Source organism: Nicotiana tabacum, chromosome 13 (genome assembly GCF_000715075.1).
Source record: "Nicotiana tabacum cultivar K326 chromosome 13, ASM71507v2, whole genome shotgun sequence".
Classification (NCBI taxonomy): Eukaryota; Viridiplantae; Streptophyta; class Magnoliopsida; order Solanales; family Solanaceae; genus Nicotiana; species Nicotiana tabacum.
In genome coordinates, this window is record NC_134092.1 from 75,402,336 (window position 1) to 75,417,518 (window position 15,183).

At 40.3% G+C, this 15,183-nt stretch overlaps 1 protein-coding gene across 1 annotated transcript; it reads right to left on the bottom strand.

The window, feature by feature from the left end:
* Positions 1 to 2,754: 2,754 nt before the first annotated feature.
* Positions 2,755 to 3,321, bottom strand: LOC142168172 (uncharacterized). Its single transcript, XM_075228832.1, has one exon. The coding sequence runs from the start codon at positions 3,319 to 3,321 to the stop codon at positions 2,755 to 2,757; it is 567 nt and encodes a 188-aa protein (XP_075084933.1).
* Between the last annotated feature and the right edge of the window lie 11,862 nt (positions 3,322 to 15,183).

Here is a 15,183-nt window from a genome sequence, read left to right on the forward strand (position 1 = left end):
CGGGTTCACTCGGTTGAGTGCCGATCGCGCTCCTTGGTTTTGGGGCATGACAGGGACTATGGCACTTGCCTCATTGGGAAAAATTCGATGTTACGCCACTTGTGGTTGTGGTGGTGGGGGTGGGGGAGGTGGAGACACATTGTCTTATTGACCATGGCCTCGGTGATTTTGTTGTGGAACTTGAGGCATTTCATGAAGTTGCTCGTCTTCGCCATCCACCTCTCCCAAAGGCAAATTTCCAAGCTCGTTGTTCGCCATTTGGTACCTACGATCACTTCAACAAATTAGAATCACGAAAGTAAAAGAAGGTATTTCAAGAAACAAACTCAAGCATATAGCTAACACCGTAAACACTCCCCGAAAACTGTGCCAAAAATTGGTCAATTCCAATCCACACTTAATATTAAGTTGTAAACGGTCGTTGCAATTATAATATCGAACTTGAGTCGGGGTCGAATTTCTCAGGGAGTTTATAATCGGTATTAAGGTAAATACTTGAAAAGAGAACGTGAAATAGCTTAATTATACTTCCAAACAAAGAGGATGATTTCTATCTAATTTAACAATTAAGAAATTAGACTAAATAAAAGCAAATAGAGAATGAAATGTTTTTGGTATTTTTAAACAATTGAGGAAAATCCTAGGGGTGTAACCTTCACCTTGGTGTAAACCTAATGGGTATACTAAGTTAATGCTTTTTTGGTAGATCGGCGTGTATTATGACTCTCAATTCTCAATTACTCACTCAATACCTCTTAGTCATAAAGTGGTTATGCCCAAATTGGCTTTCTCATGTCCAAATGGGTATCAATCTAAGCCATTGATACGAGTCCAAGTTGGATTATCTCTATCTCTAGTTCAAATCCTTTAATCAAACTAGTCAAAACCTTAACTAGCTCAATTTCTTGTTAGCCAAGTTTTTCTAGACTAGGCTCCTCTTTGTCAAGTACGAACTAAGTCAAATAGGCATGAATTAATGTTTTCAACCGTCAATTCTTAATATAATGCATAAAAAAGGCTAAATAACAAATACTCAATGATAAACAAGCATTAGTATTAACAATCCATAAGTTTTACACACTAGGGTTGGGTCACAACCCTAGATAAAATTTATCTACTCATGATAATTGACATAGAAAAATAAAGAGAAGAAGTAATTAAAGACATAAAACTAGAATTAAAGTGTAAAATTAATGGGTCTTCTCTAATTGTTTCTCCAAATATCCCAAAATAGCTAAATATAATCACTAGCTGCTGCTACAATACAAAAATTGCCCTAAAAAGTGTTTCCCGTCTATTTCTAGTGTCCGTAATTTCTCTAACAAAAATGCCCTTCGGGAGGTTCTGCGTCCGTGCAATCATCTCTGCGGCTGCACTTCAGCTTCTACGATCGCACAATTATCAATGAAGTTGCACTTTCAAGAGGCTTCATACTTGATCTTTTGCACCTTCTCTGAACTTATCATGCTTTGTTAGTGTGACCAGCTTATGCATCCGCATAATTTGGTGTGAGGACCGCGCTTATGCTAAACTCCACTGAGGCTTCAAGGGATCATCTGTGGCCGTGCTACAATTTCTATGGACTTCATAATCATCTGCGGACCGCACTTCTGCTCCGCATTTTCCCTTTTTGCCTTGTTGAGCTGGACTACTCCTTTTTGAGTTAGATTTCTTTATTAAGCTCCAATCCTCAAACATGCCTACAATTCACAAAATTTCATTAGATTTGGAAACAAAAAGTACTAGTTTCAGACTAAAACTAAAGCAAGAAGGTACTAATAAGTGGTAAAAATCCACACTTATCACGACTGTCGATCGAAAAAAAGTATGGCGGAATTGGATTTGAAGAGATAAGAGCTTGAAGAATTTGAAGTTAGTCCTTAACCATATGAGAAAATGAATTGAATGATGAAGGAGAGATAAGGGCTCATGAGATGGTAGTGGGTCCGTAATTTCTCATAGTGTGCTCCGGTATCCTTCGATTCCTATCGATCCTCCGCTCAAAGAAAAAATTCTTAGTAGGGAGGGCCCATGAGTTCGTGTTGATTGTGGGTTTGGCCTTTCCCCGGATCTGGCAGATTATGCCACGAAGTTTGACAAGTGGAAATAGAGTTTTTTTCTTTTAAAAAAAATATATATTGAAAATCATTTATCATTATGGCAAATGTCATTGTTACGGATTTCCCGTTGATGACGATTTCTATAGATGACCCTGATGAAGTAGCTTCTTGTTGTCGCGATCGTATCCTAATCTAAACAAATGCATTACAAAGGCTTTCCTAGTGTTATGATCGAACCTTTTCAGGTTGCCTACGTATCCGATCACAATCAGGTCAGAACGTAGTTCAAGGATAATGAATGAATTACGATGGAATGACTGAGCATAACTCAAGCAGCCAATGCATCCAAATGGAATCAGGTAAAAATGTAGTTCGATTATAATAGATGCAAAATGATAAGGAGTTGAAATGAAGTGGCCGAGTCGGACTCAGACTGCCTACGTATCCAAATGGGATCAGGCCAAAACATAGTTTAATTACAATAGATGACTGAATCCGATGTTGATTGCCTACGTATTCCCACCAAAGGAAATCAAGTCGTGGTGTTGTTCCGAATACATATAAAATGATATTTGGATTTTCTATTACAAAAGGGGGAGGGATACTGGATCCTATGTGGGTTGCCTACGTATCCCACCGTGGGAAGTCAGGTCAGGTGTAGTTCTGTTATAACCAAAACCTAATTCTACTATCTTCAAATGTAGTATCCCTTGATTGCGTCTGATTTGATGGGCTTCGTGCTGACTCTGCCATCCATTTTTGCTAGGATCAATGCTCCTCCAGACAATACTCGTTGTACCACGTAAGGATCTTGCCATTTCGGTGCGAATTTACCTTTGGCCTCTTCTTGATGAGGGAATATCTTATTCAAAACCAGTTGCCCTGGTGTCAATTGCCGAGGTTTCACCTTTCTGTTGAACGTGTTGGACATCCTATTTTGATAAAGCTTACCATGAAATACTACGTCCATTCTCTTTTCATCGATGAGCATGAGTTGTTCTTGCCCGACATGTATCCATTCTGCATCATATAGTTTAGCTTCCTTAATGACTCTTAAGGATGGTATTTCGACCTCTGCGGGTATCACAGCTTTTGTGCCATATACCAACATGTATGGCATTTCCCTAGTGGACGTTCTCACAGTGGTGCAGTCACCCAGTATGGCGAAGGATAGCTTCTTGTGCCACTGCCTGTGATTTTCCATTATCTTCCGTAAGATCCTCTTTAGGTTTTTATTGGCTGCTTCAACCGCTCCATTCATTTATAGCGTGTAGGCTATGGAATTATGGTGGACGATTCTAAACTTCTCATAAATCTTTCTCATGAGATCGCTGTTGAGATTAGCTGCATTGTTAGTTATGATTTACTCTGGGATCCGAATGTAAAAACTATGTTGTTACGGATGAAATCTGCCACCACCTTCTTTGTGACAACCTTGTATGTAGAGGCCTCGACCCGTTTGGTGAAGTAGTCGATGGCTAACACGATAAAACGATGTTCGTTGTATGCGAGGGGTTCTATAAGTCCAATCACGTCCATGAACCCAGTGGCGAATAGCCAAGGAGAACCCATTACGTTCAACACATTAGGTGGAACTCGGCTGAAATCCCCGTGAATCTAGCACTGGTGACACTTCTGCGCGTAACAGATACTATCACTTTCTATGGTAATCCAAATGTATCCGGTTCTTAAAATCTTCTTGGCTAAAGTGAAACCGTTCATGTGAGGCCCGCATTTTTCCTGCATGTATCTTTTCCAGTAATCTCGTTGCTTCAGCATCATCTGCACACCTTAACAGACTTAATTACGGGGTCCTTCTATATATGACGTCCCCGTTAAGGAAAGAGGGATTTGCTAATCTTCTTAGTGCTCGCTTCTAACAATTGGTAGAATTCTCTGCGTATTCTCTTACTTCGAGGAACCTTTTGATATCATAGTACCAAGGTTAACCATCTGGCTCTTTATCTACATGAAAACAATATGCATGCTGATCTCGGACCTCTATCTCGATGGAATCGATGTAATTCTTGTCCGGATACTAGATCATAGATGAAAAGGTTGCAAGAGCATAGGTGAACTCATTCTGGAATCTGGGAACATATTTGAACTCGATCATGGTGAACTTCTTACACAACTCTTTTACACAGTGCAAGTATGGAAGGATCTTGACATTTTTGGTAGTCCATTCACCCTGAACTTGGTGTATCAGCAAATCGGAATCTCCTATGACCATAAGTTCCTTGATGTTCATGCCGACTGCTATCCTAATCCCGAGATGCATACTTCATATTCTGCCACATTTTTTGTGCAAGGGAACCTTATCTTGGCTGAAGCTGGGTAATGCTGTCTTGACTCAGAAATTAGGTCTTCCCCTACACATGTTAAATTTTTCGCTCCGTCGAAAACATTCTCCACCCTGAGTATGACTCTGCAATGTCTTCCCCTGTGAACAACACTTCTTTATCTGGGAAGTATGTGGTAAGTGGTTCGTCATACTTATCCATCGGGTTTTCCGCGAGATGATCGGCCAAATACTTGTCCCTTGATAGCTTTTTGCGTCATATACACAATATCAAATTCACTGAGAATAATTTGCCATTTGGCCAGCTTTCCTGTAGGCATTTGCTTCTGGAAGATGTACTTGAGCGGGTTGAGTCGGGAAATGAGATGCGTGGTATATACTGACAGGTAATGCCTTAACTTCTGAGCTATCCAGGTTAAAGCGCAACAGGTTCGTTCTAACAAGGTTTATCCGGCCCCGTATAGTGTGAATTTCTTGCTCAAATAATAAATATCTTGCTCCCTCCTTCCAGTATCGTCGTGTTGTCCCGACATGTATCCGAATACATTATCCGGGATGGACATGTATATTAGCGGAGACTTCCCAGGTTCAAGAGAAACTAGCACTGGTGGATTCGACAAATACTCCTTGATTATATCAAAAACTTTTTGAGACTCTTCCATCCACTTTGTAGTTGCATATTTCTTCAACAAATTGAAAATGGGCTCGTAGATTACTATTTACTGGGCTATGAACCTACTAATGTAAAATAATCTGCCGAAGAAACTCATCACGTCCTTCTTGCTTTTGGGTGGAGGCAAGTCTTGAATGGACTTGATCTTTGAGGGATCCAGCTCTATCCCTTTCCTGCAGATGATGAAACCTAATAGATTTCCTGTGGGGACTCCGAATGCACACTTTGTAGGATTCAACTTCACACTGTACCTCCAAAAACGCACAAAGAACTTCTTTAAGTCACTCAGATGATCTGCATTTTTTCGAGACTTGATGATGATATCATCCACATAAACCTCAATTTCCTTGTGGATCATGTCGTGAAAGAGGGCCATCACGACCCTCATGTAGGTAGCACTCGCGTTCTTGATACCAAATGGCATGACCCTATGGCAATAAACTCCCCACAGCATAGTGAACACCAGTTTCTCTACATCTTATTCATGCATCAGAATCCAGTGGCATCCGGCGAAACAATCCACGAACAAATGTAACTCATGCTTATCGCGATAAGGATGTGAGTATTTAGTAGAGGAAAATCATCCTTTGGACTATATTTGTTGAGATCTCGATAGTTCACACATATCCTAAGCTTCCCATCCTTCTTTAGTACCGATACGATGTCGGTACTCAGTCTGGGCATGTTGTCATATGACCAAGCGATACATCAAGGTATTGTCAGAGGAGCTCTACCAATTCTTCCCTCTATTCTATCTTCAGATGGATGCTGATTCGAGTTTCTTTCACGTCTTCTTCACTTCCCAAGTTGATTACTTTTATTTCTTCAAGGTTGGGCTTCTTCTGGCTCTCTAGTTGCTTGATCTCTTGTGGGAGGTACTCAGGCATCATGCACTTGTCGTATTCTTTGAAGTATGGATCATTTTTCTCAAGGGTTTTGTTACATGTCATAATTGCGAAACGCGGGTTTTTACCGATTTGATTACTAAAAAGGAAAAACTGATTATAAATAAGAGTTAAAAATGGATTTGCAATGGTGTCAGGAAAAATACTTCTTTTTATTTCATCAAAAAGAACGTCTCAGCATTCAAAGTGTCAATTAACAAAAAACTACAGGCACGATTCAAGTCTCAATTGACTGTGCGTTCTTCAAAATTACTACAATTTCACACTACCAATACTCCCGGCGAAGTAGAGATGGACTGGCTATCCAATTCTACAAGGTCTCTCTAGGTTCAGCATCCAGAATGGTCGGTGTCTTGATATCAGCTTCGCTGCAACTTTTCTCGATCATAGTCACGAACAATCTTCCCATTTTGTCAACAATGTCATCCTCTCGTGGTGAGCTCTGACCCGTGCCCGAAACACTCTTTGGTACAAAAGCCTTCTTCCCAAGGTTACCGGTATAGGTCTTTCCAGTTGTAGGTTGGTACCCCAAGCCAGCAGTACCCTTCTGTCCTTTTGGTTCAATTGGCTTTGTTGTCCCATCTGATAGGGCTTCCAACCCAGTCCCTGGTCGGTACTTGTACTTCATCATCTCTCGCATTGCCATCTTTGGACTATACGGTAACTACACACCATGGTTCTGCTCGCTATTCTCCATTGCTATTGCTTGCATGATCTCGACCGCGTGAAAGACGACCCTATATAATCTTTCTATGAAAGGGACCATATGCTTCAGGTAAGCTGACTGACTCCACTCCCCATGTGTCACAATCTCTTGGAAATCCTCCTAGAATTTCATACACTTGTGGAGAGTAGAAGGAACTGACTCTATCATATGTATCCAGTGCCTTCCCATCAACATATTGTATGACGATGATATGTCCATCAATTGAAACAATATCGGGAACTCAACTGGTCCAATCTATAAGGCTAAGTAGATTTCTTGTATGACATCCTTCTGCGACCCATCAGAAGCCCTCACTCTTACACGACTTTCTTTCACTTCCCTCAAATGAACACCCAATTCTTACAGAGTAGAGAATGGGCAAATGTTTACTCCGGACACTCCGTCGACAAATACTCGAGACACCTCTTTGTCCCCATACTTGACTGTGATATGCAGGGCTCTGTTATGATCCATACCTTCCATATGATGTTCATTCCTTCGAAAGGAAATCATGTTTGCTTTGACCATCTTCCTAATGGTTCTCGCTAATGTCTCACTGGTAGCATTTCTTGGAAGACTTACTCTGCTTAGAACCTTCATCAAAGCATCCCTATGACTGTTGGAGCTCATCCACAAATCCATGATAGATATGTGAGTAGGGATCTTCCTCAACTGTTCTTCTACAGAATATTCTTTAACCGGCATCTTCCTCCAAACCTCTGCTGCCTCAGCGTCCGTTATGTTTCTTCTTTGGTTCTATTCTCTAATCGGGTTCCCTCAGTTTACCTCTTCTGGAGCGTAACACCTTCCCGATCTAGTCATCCCGTGGCACTCTTGCAGCTTCAACATTCTAAATCGTGACAATGGTCCCATTCAAATCATAATCCTCGTCCAATGCAATCATGTTGGCTCCTTGATTTCTATGGTTTGGCAATGGGTTACGGTTTACATTCGGTGGAGCTGGGTACACTGGATGGATCCACTCTTAATTAGAAGCTCGATATCATTCTTCACTCTATACTAGTCCTCAGTATCATGCCGAGGAACACCCAAATAATAGGCACAATGCTTGGTTGCATCAAAATATTTGGAGGGTTTGTCGGGTATTCTCCCTTCCACTGGGTATATCGATCTGACTCTCATCAGCCTTTCGAATAACTGGGCTAAGGGTTCAATAATTGGAGTGAAGTTTCTGGAATTTCTTTCTTCAAAGTTTAGGTGTGGTCATGGTGCAAGGAGGGTCTATTTTGGTGGGTGGTGGTTTGAAATGGGCATATGGTCGGGGTGGGTTTGGATGTGTATTGTCTCGAGGCGGGTCGTATTGAGGTTGAGCATTATAGTATTGTTGAGTGTTATATACTGGGGCGTAGGTGGGTTGATGTGAGGCATGGGCATTTATGGGATAAGAGTTATTTCTGCGAGGAGGACTTGGGTGATAGTAGGGGGTGATTGCCGTTACGTCCTCTTTCTTCATCTTCCCACTGCCTATGGAACCAAATTGTATGGCCTTGCTGACAGCACGGTCGTTGATTGTATTTTTCCCGATTTGATACCTTCTTCTAAGAAGTCTCCCATTTTAACCTGATTGGGAAATTTCTGACCCATCATCTTTTCAAAATAAATCCCCCTCTTGGGCTCGGATAAAATACTTGGTTAGCTCATTATCATCAAAGTGAGGTTGGGTCATGGCAGCTTCCGATCTCCAACATCGATCATACTATTGAAATGATTCTGAGGGTTTCATCTGCAAATTTACCAAAGCGAACCTGCATGGAGTGATCTCGGTATTAAATCTGAAGCGATTCATAAAATTCTTTACCATGTCTTGCCACACTCTCCACTACCTAGGGTATTGGCTGGTATACTAAGTAAGCGTTTCTCCTATCAGACTCCTTATAAACAACATAATTCTCAGCTTTTCATTTCTTCCTACCCCAACCAACTTGTCACAGTAGGCCCTCAAATGAGCATAGGGTTCACCCGTTTCGTCAAAGATGTCAAACTTTGGAGTCTAATACCTTACATGCATGTCAACATCGGGATGTATACACAAGTCCTCATAATCCAAGCTCACGCTCCCTCGAGCAACCTGGGGATTCTTCATCTGCTTCCTGAACACGCGCAAATATTCTGACACTCACTCATGTTCCTTGTACTTTGCTTATTTATCCATCTCAGCATAGTGATCAATATCGTATGGCATATTGACCGTGGTGGGCATGGTAAAGGTTGGATCAGATGTGGCATATACAGGTGAAACATACCGCTCATATGTGGCATTGTGTGCCGCAAGTATGTGCTGGGTCTGTTTGTTGGCAAAAGTGACATTGGCACGAGGAGAGGTGTGAACTAAATTGGTAGTGGCTGGTGCATTTTGTGGTGTTTGGACATAATTCGGGACTTATGGTGTGTGTATATGGGGATTTGGCGAATTTGCGGTGGTCACTGGTGGTATAACTTGGGTTGCGGGATTTGTGGTGACAGTGGTTGGGGTACTGGTTGTTTGCCTGGCTACTGAAAGAAAATGATCAGGGATTGAATCTAAGGAAGGGAAGCGGGGTGGTTGCGCAAGAGTCGTCACGGCCAAATGTGCCAGCTCCCGGATATGTTGTACTTCTTCTCTTAGTGACTCCATTTCCTGTGCCATTTTGGCAACGTGCTCATCCTTTCGGGTATCGTCCTTTTCCCACGATTGCCCTGGGTTGTTGGCTATTACTAGAGCGTTTCCAGTCGGGTCATCGGTTGCAGACATCTTTCCCTTGAATCTTAGATTGTGTGGTGGCTCAGCTAGTTTTACATATCAACACAAACCAACCTCTATTTTGGGGATAAAATAAAGCAATAAAGCGAGAAAATGGGGAAAAGTAGAAGTTAGTTTTAGAGATTGCACAAATATGAGCACATAGAGCAATTAATTCATATATTCATGTTAGCGCGTTTCCTAAGATACGAAGGACCTCTCTTTGTCGGATATAGGCCTATGTCGCGAATGTTTAATGAACAATCAGGTTTTGACATATTTCGATCCGGAGAAAACGTTTAGTTTTCATTGATAGGCTTTGGGTTTACAATATATGGGAGCGGTGATTACAACATTGTTTTCAAAGTTCAAAAAGATAACATGGGCTTGTAGGTTCACCCTTAGGGAAGTGAAAAACGGGGTACAAGATAAATGAAAATCAACTAGCCACTTAATAATCGTCCCCGGAGTCGCCTCCCAAGCTATCTTCTTCAGGATCCTCCTCAGGGTCCTCTTCAACTTCTTCTTCCTTTTTTTCATTGTTGTACTCTGGTTTTTTATTACACCCCATATTTTCGTAAGTGAGAGTACGTCGTAAGTAAATTGATGTAAGCTCAGAAATTAGATTATATTTGGATGTACATAAAGTAAGTTAATCGTATTACCTTAGAGGTTACAAATATTTAAGATTATGAATAACAAGTACCAAAAGGGTTCGAAGGCTTAGAAGCTAAACGAACTGGAAAAAATAAGTTTTGTCAAAAATTGATAAGTTGGGAATGTTATAACATGTACTTTTCGGGTGAGACGAGGGTGCTTGACATGATAAGAAGGTTATGTTATGAGTTATTATAGTCTAAGATAGTCGTATGTTGAGTTTTTAAGTCAAGCAAGTTGTGGAACAAAAGTTGGCAAAAGTCATCATAAGTTACATTCATAAATATGCTGAATATTAGGTAAATTGTAGCAAACATTTTCTATCAATATTATAAGAATTACGGGGTGATCAACCTATCAAATTGATGGTCTACGAGTCTAGTTTCCAACACATCAAACCGTTTGTCGATACGACATTGGAGTAGAGAGATATTCGCATTTTCGCGAGACTGCATAAGCAGCTCCCTATGGGACCCACTTAGGCGGTTGAGATATCTTGATATATATGTGACGTCTAAATCCCGTTTTAACTCATTCTTTTTCACTATCTTCTGACCCTAGATACCTAAAACTTTCTCTCAAAGTTCTCTCACGATCCAAGACCCAAACCAAGGGCAAACAACAAAAATCAAGTGTCGGGAATCCCGTGGTGCTAGTGAGTTTCTTGTTCTTCTTGTGGTTGTTGATTTTGGTGTGGTTCCATATCGTGTTGGTAGTTGTTTAAAGTGGTTTAATTTCTATAAAATACTCACACAAGGTTTTCATATCAACCCTAGGCGATTTCATGTTTTCCAAAGTGATTCTAGTGCCGAGAAGCCTGAATTGCTTCCTTGTTCTCGTGGCTAGGATATTTCGTGGTCAAGTAAGCTCAAATATCATTTGTTCTATTTTTTAAAGGAAAACAACCTCTTACTCTACACGTATTTAAGTTTATCCAAGTTATGTCTAAGTCGTTGCAGCTAGAACTTGTGAGATATCGATCGAAAGACTTGTTAGTAATGTTGTTGATTGTTGGACTGTTTGGGAGGTGTTCTTGCAGCATTTTATGGCTGGAAAAATTATGGAATAACCTGAGTATATATAAATAAGAAATAAAGGGTTCAAAACATAGTGTTATTAGACATGAACCTAGCTTACCGCTCGACGTGTTATTGTGCTGGTTGTGTTCCATATAACTACTGTTTGTTATATGGGCTATTTGGTGACTTTTAGCAACTTATGGAATGTAGTACAAATAGGGGAGGTGCTGTCCATTTTCTTGTAGAATATTGGTTTTGAGATATGAGAGTTACAATGATTATCTGATGATGACGAAGTCGGTTTACTCATTGGAGACGTAAGAAGATCATATTGTGCTTAGTTGACGATTGGAGAGAAGATTGCAAAGGTATGTTACGACAGTTCCTTCTTTCTTTTGTCATGATCTAAAGTGAAATCAACATAAATGATACGCTATTTCATAACAGATCTACTCCTAGCAACTAAGGCTGCCCGTGTTGTTCTTTCCTTATAAAGTTATTCTAAGCAAGTATGTATGATCCTTGAATCCTATTGAGGTTCATATTGATGGTATGGATGTCCATAATATTAATCGAAGGTGCGATGACCTTACATCACTCCGAAAGGGTTAGAACGTGATTCCATGAGTCGAGCATGCATTATATATATGTATCTATTTTACTCTACCGCGCCGCGCTATAGTCGGCTGGGTACGGCACCTATTGTGCAACCATAGATCAGTTGGGTTTACCGAGCTCCACGTGGCTGGGTATGATTCTACCGAGCCTTAAGATGTATGATGGCTGGGTACGTTTTTACCAAGTCCTATTCGAGGCCGGGGATATGATGATGATGATGCCCACAGAGGCGTATGTTTTTAAAAGTATATGTAAATATATGTATCATGCATTTCATGTCAGTCGCCTTTAGAGGCACTCAGATGTTACAGGTTGTATCTTCTCTATCTCTCTCTACATTACTGTTCTTATTTATGCTTTTCTACCTTACATACTCGGTACTTTATTTGTACTAACGTCCCTTTTGCTTGGGGACACTGTGTTTCATGCCCAAAGGTCCCGATAGACAGGTTGACAGTCTTCCTATTAGGCTATCAGCTCAGCGGAAGGTGTTGGCCCACTCCACTTGCTTTAGAGTTGCATATTTGGTCAGTATGCTTTGGACATGTGTTGATTGGTATGGCGAGGCCCTATCCTGACCTTTATGAAGTTTATGTACTCTTAGAGGCTTGTAGATAGATTTCATATATATGGATACTTGGATGGCCTTGTCGGCCTATGTTTTGAGTGTACAAATGATCATGCCATCCTTATAGGCCCGTATGTCACATATATAAGTTTGTATATCATGTTGGGTCGTCCTATATCAAGTATTCCCTTATGTTTTATTCTTGTTATCTCATGACGGCCTTTTCGGCTCATTTACCCATGATAGTATGATAAGAAAGATATGTTACAGTTGTACTCGGTTGAGTAAGGCACTAGGTGCCCGTTGCGGCCCTTTAGTTTTCGGTCGTAACAAACTTGGTATCAGAGCAATTCTATTCTAGGGAGTCTACAAGCCATGTCTAGTAGAATCTTGTTTATGGGTGTGTTGTGCACCACACTTATAAGCAGGAGTCCACATGGCATTTAGGACTGTCACTTTGTTTTTCTTACTCTAGATCGTGTGGTAGAGCTCAGTTGTATGAATTGAAACTCCTAAATTCTATTTTATTCGTAATACAATGATACCTACATCTAGAAAGAAAGTTTGTAAGAGATTGAATGTGGATGTGGAAGAGTTGAGTCAAAGGAACTCGATTTTGTATCATGCTTATGATGATTAAATGTGAGGTCTTTAGCATATCATGTGTGTACTAAGACGTGTAAGCTTCTTGATAAGGAGCCCTAAGGCATGAATATTTATCCACCCCTATGGTCATAAGCAATGAGAGAATCAGAAGGTAGATACAAGTTTCAACAAGTAAAAGAGGCAACCTGAAGAAGGGTACGAGGTACCCAGTTAGTGAAGATTATCAGTATTTACAATTCAGGAAGAGAAATATAGGCATTTTGAGTTACCTTCAATAGTAATAGAGGTATGTAAAAATTGGCCACACCCATCTTAGTTATGCCCTGTGGGAGATAACAAATATAATTTAAGAGAAGGACGGGATATCAGGATCTAGCTGTTATTAGAGTAACCCAAAATGGTGGATGGATTGTTAGTGTTAGCTGACATTTTCGAAGCATATTGCAAATGTGGTAATAGTTCTCCTTGTGAGACACCCAGATGGTACACTCAAGAATAGTATAGTTAGATATGAATACTAGCATGTTCATAAAATTCAGAAGATAGGTACTAGAATCCTAGAAGGGATAAATATTTAACTTAGTATGGCTCCCTTCCCTAGTCAAGAGATAATGTTAGGTGACCCGAAGAGCTAGTGGATGGAGAAAGGGGAGCTAAAAGCGAAAGAATGTTTTGTTGATGTTTACAGAATAAAGTAATAGATGAAAATATTAGCAGGAGAATAAGAAGAGAGTAAATGAAGTATTAAGAGTAAGATGTGATAAATGGGTGATAACGGTAAATAAAACTATAACAAGATGACAATGTCTATATTCACTGAGGGAAAGTACAAGAGGAGACAAGCCTTGATACAATAAAAGAGTATAAACCATAAAGTCATATCCTCATTTTGAGAAATGAGTTGGTAATTCCAACGTGATTACCAGAAGGCTAAGTTAGACCCCAGAGTAACAAAAATTAATAAGGGCTAGTAAAAAAGATGAAACTGAACATGAGTTAGGGATCAGAGGGTTCGATAATAGCCGGCATCGTGATAATTTCAGAGATCGCATTCCTGTAATAATATAATGGACAACAGAAGGATAACATTTACCTTTAAAGGTAATTTAGGAAGACACTTCCCTAAAGCAAGCATTGTGAGCAGAGTTAAGGTTAAGGGACTAATTATGCCAGTTACACTAGGTGTCACCCTCGTGTGTAAGAAATTTAGATATCCCAATAGAAGCGTAATCGCAAGGCGAGTAAGATGTCAGTGAAGATGTGAAAAGACACCAAAGATGATGAGGTAACTATGGAATAGTAAAGGAAGAATGCGGTAAAAAGGCGAAAGGAATGAGAGTGCATTTATTCAAATCCTTCATATATGTTACGACTCCAGAACATTATGCAAGCACGACATCGGGGAGAGGCAGTAAGGGTTCCCGCCTGGGATGTCATTGATAAATAAGTACGAATGAACACTTCATACATAAGGACCCAGTGCGAGAGGTAAGTTAGGACAAAGGAGTAACCCAAGAGAGATTGTGCGGAATATAGATATGTGAATGGACCAACGAGTAGTTAGTAGTTGATTCAGTAAGAGTATAGTTAGGGCTATACAAAAGGACACGGATAAATCAACAGATCGAGCAAGATAAACGTAGTGAACCCCAACATAGGGAATTCAGTATCGCAGATATGATGACATCGTGATCCTTGAAAAATATTCAGATACGAGTTGGAGTAGTTAAAGGTACCATATATGTGTTACGAAAATAAAAGAAAGTACCTCTGGGGTGACAGTCAAAACTTTAGCTCAGAAGCAACCCTACGAGCACAAGGGCGTGCAGGTAAGTAACTAAGGATAATTATAGGCGAGTAAGAACATCAAAAATTCTTTCGGTATATGATGTAATAAGCTTGCAGCTTTATAGGAGTCAGAGGGTCTCCCCTATGTACTACCACGAAAGACTAGCTGAGGAAATAAGGAAGAAGACTTCAACCTAAGCATAGTGGACCTAAAGAAATAATGGTCTTGTAACAGCAGTCTCACTACAACATCGTATACACCTTATAAGAAAGTGGCACCTATTGTGACTGATGAATGGGAAGAAAAATCAAAAGTAACATTCGAGATCATATGGGTTGCATGGAATTCCAATATGTGTGGGCACTAAGATAAGCAATGTATTCATGCAAAAAGTGGTAGAACAACCACGAAAAGTAATTGCTTACATTTAAAGATAACTGAGAAGGCACGAAAGGAAATCTATGGTGCTAGCAATTTAAAGGAAGATAGCGAGTAGTATAAATAGATATGTGTAGGTCACAAGCTAAAGTATGGTAGAGC

Bases quoted from the DNA above. Each gene is read 5' to 3' on its own strand.
- LOC142168172 (XM_075228832.1), bottom strand. From the start codon at position 3,321: ATGAATGGAGCGGTTGAAGCAGCCAATAAAAACCTAAAGAGGATCTTA.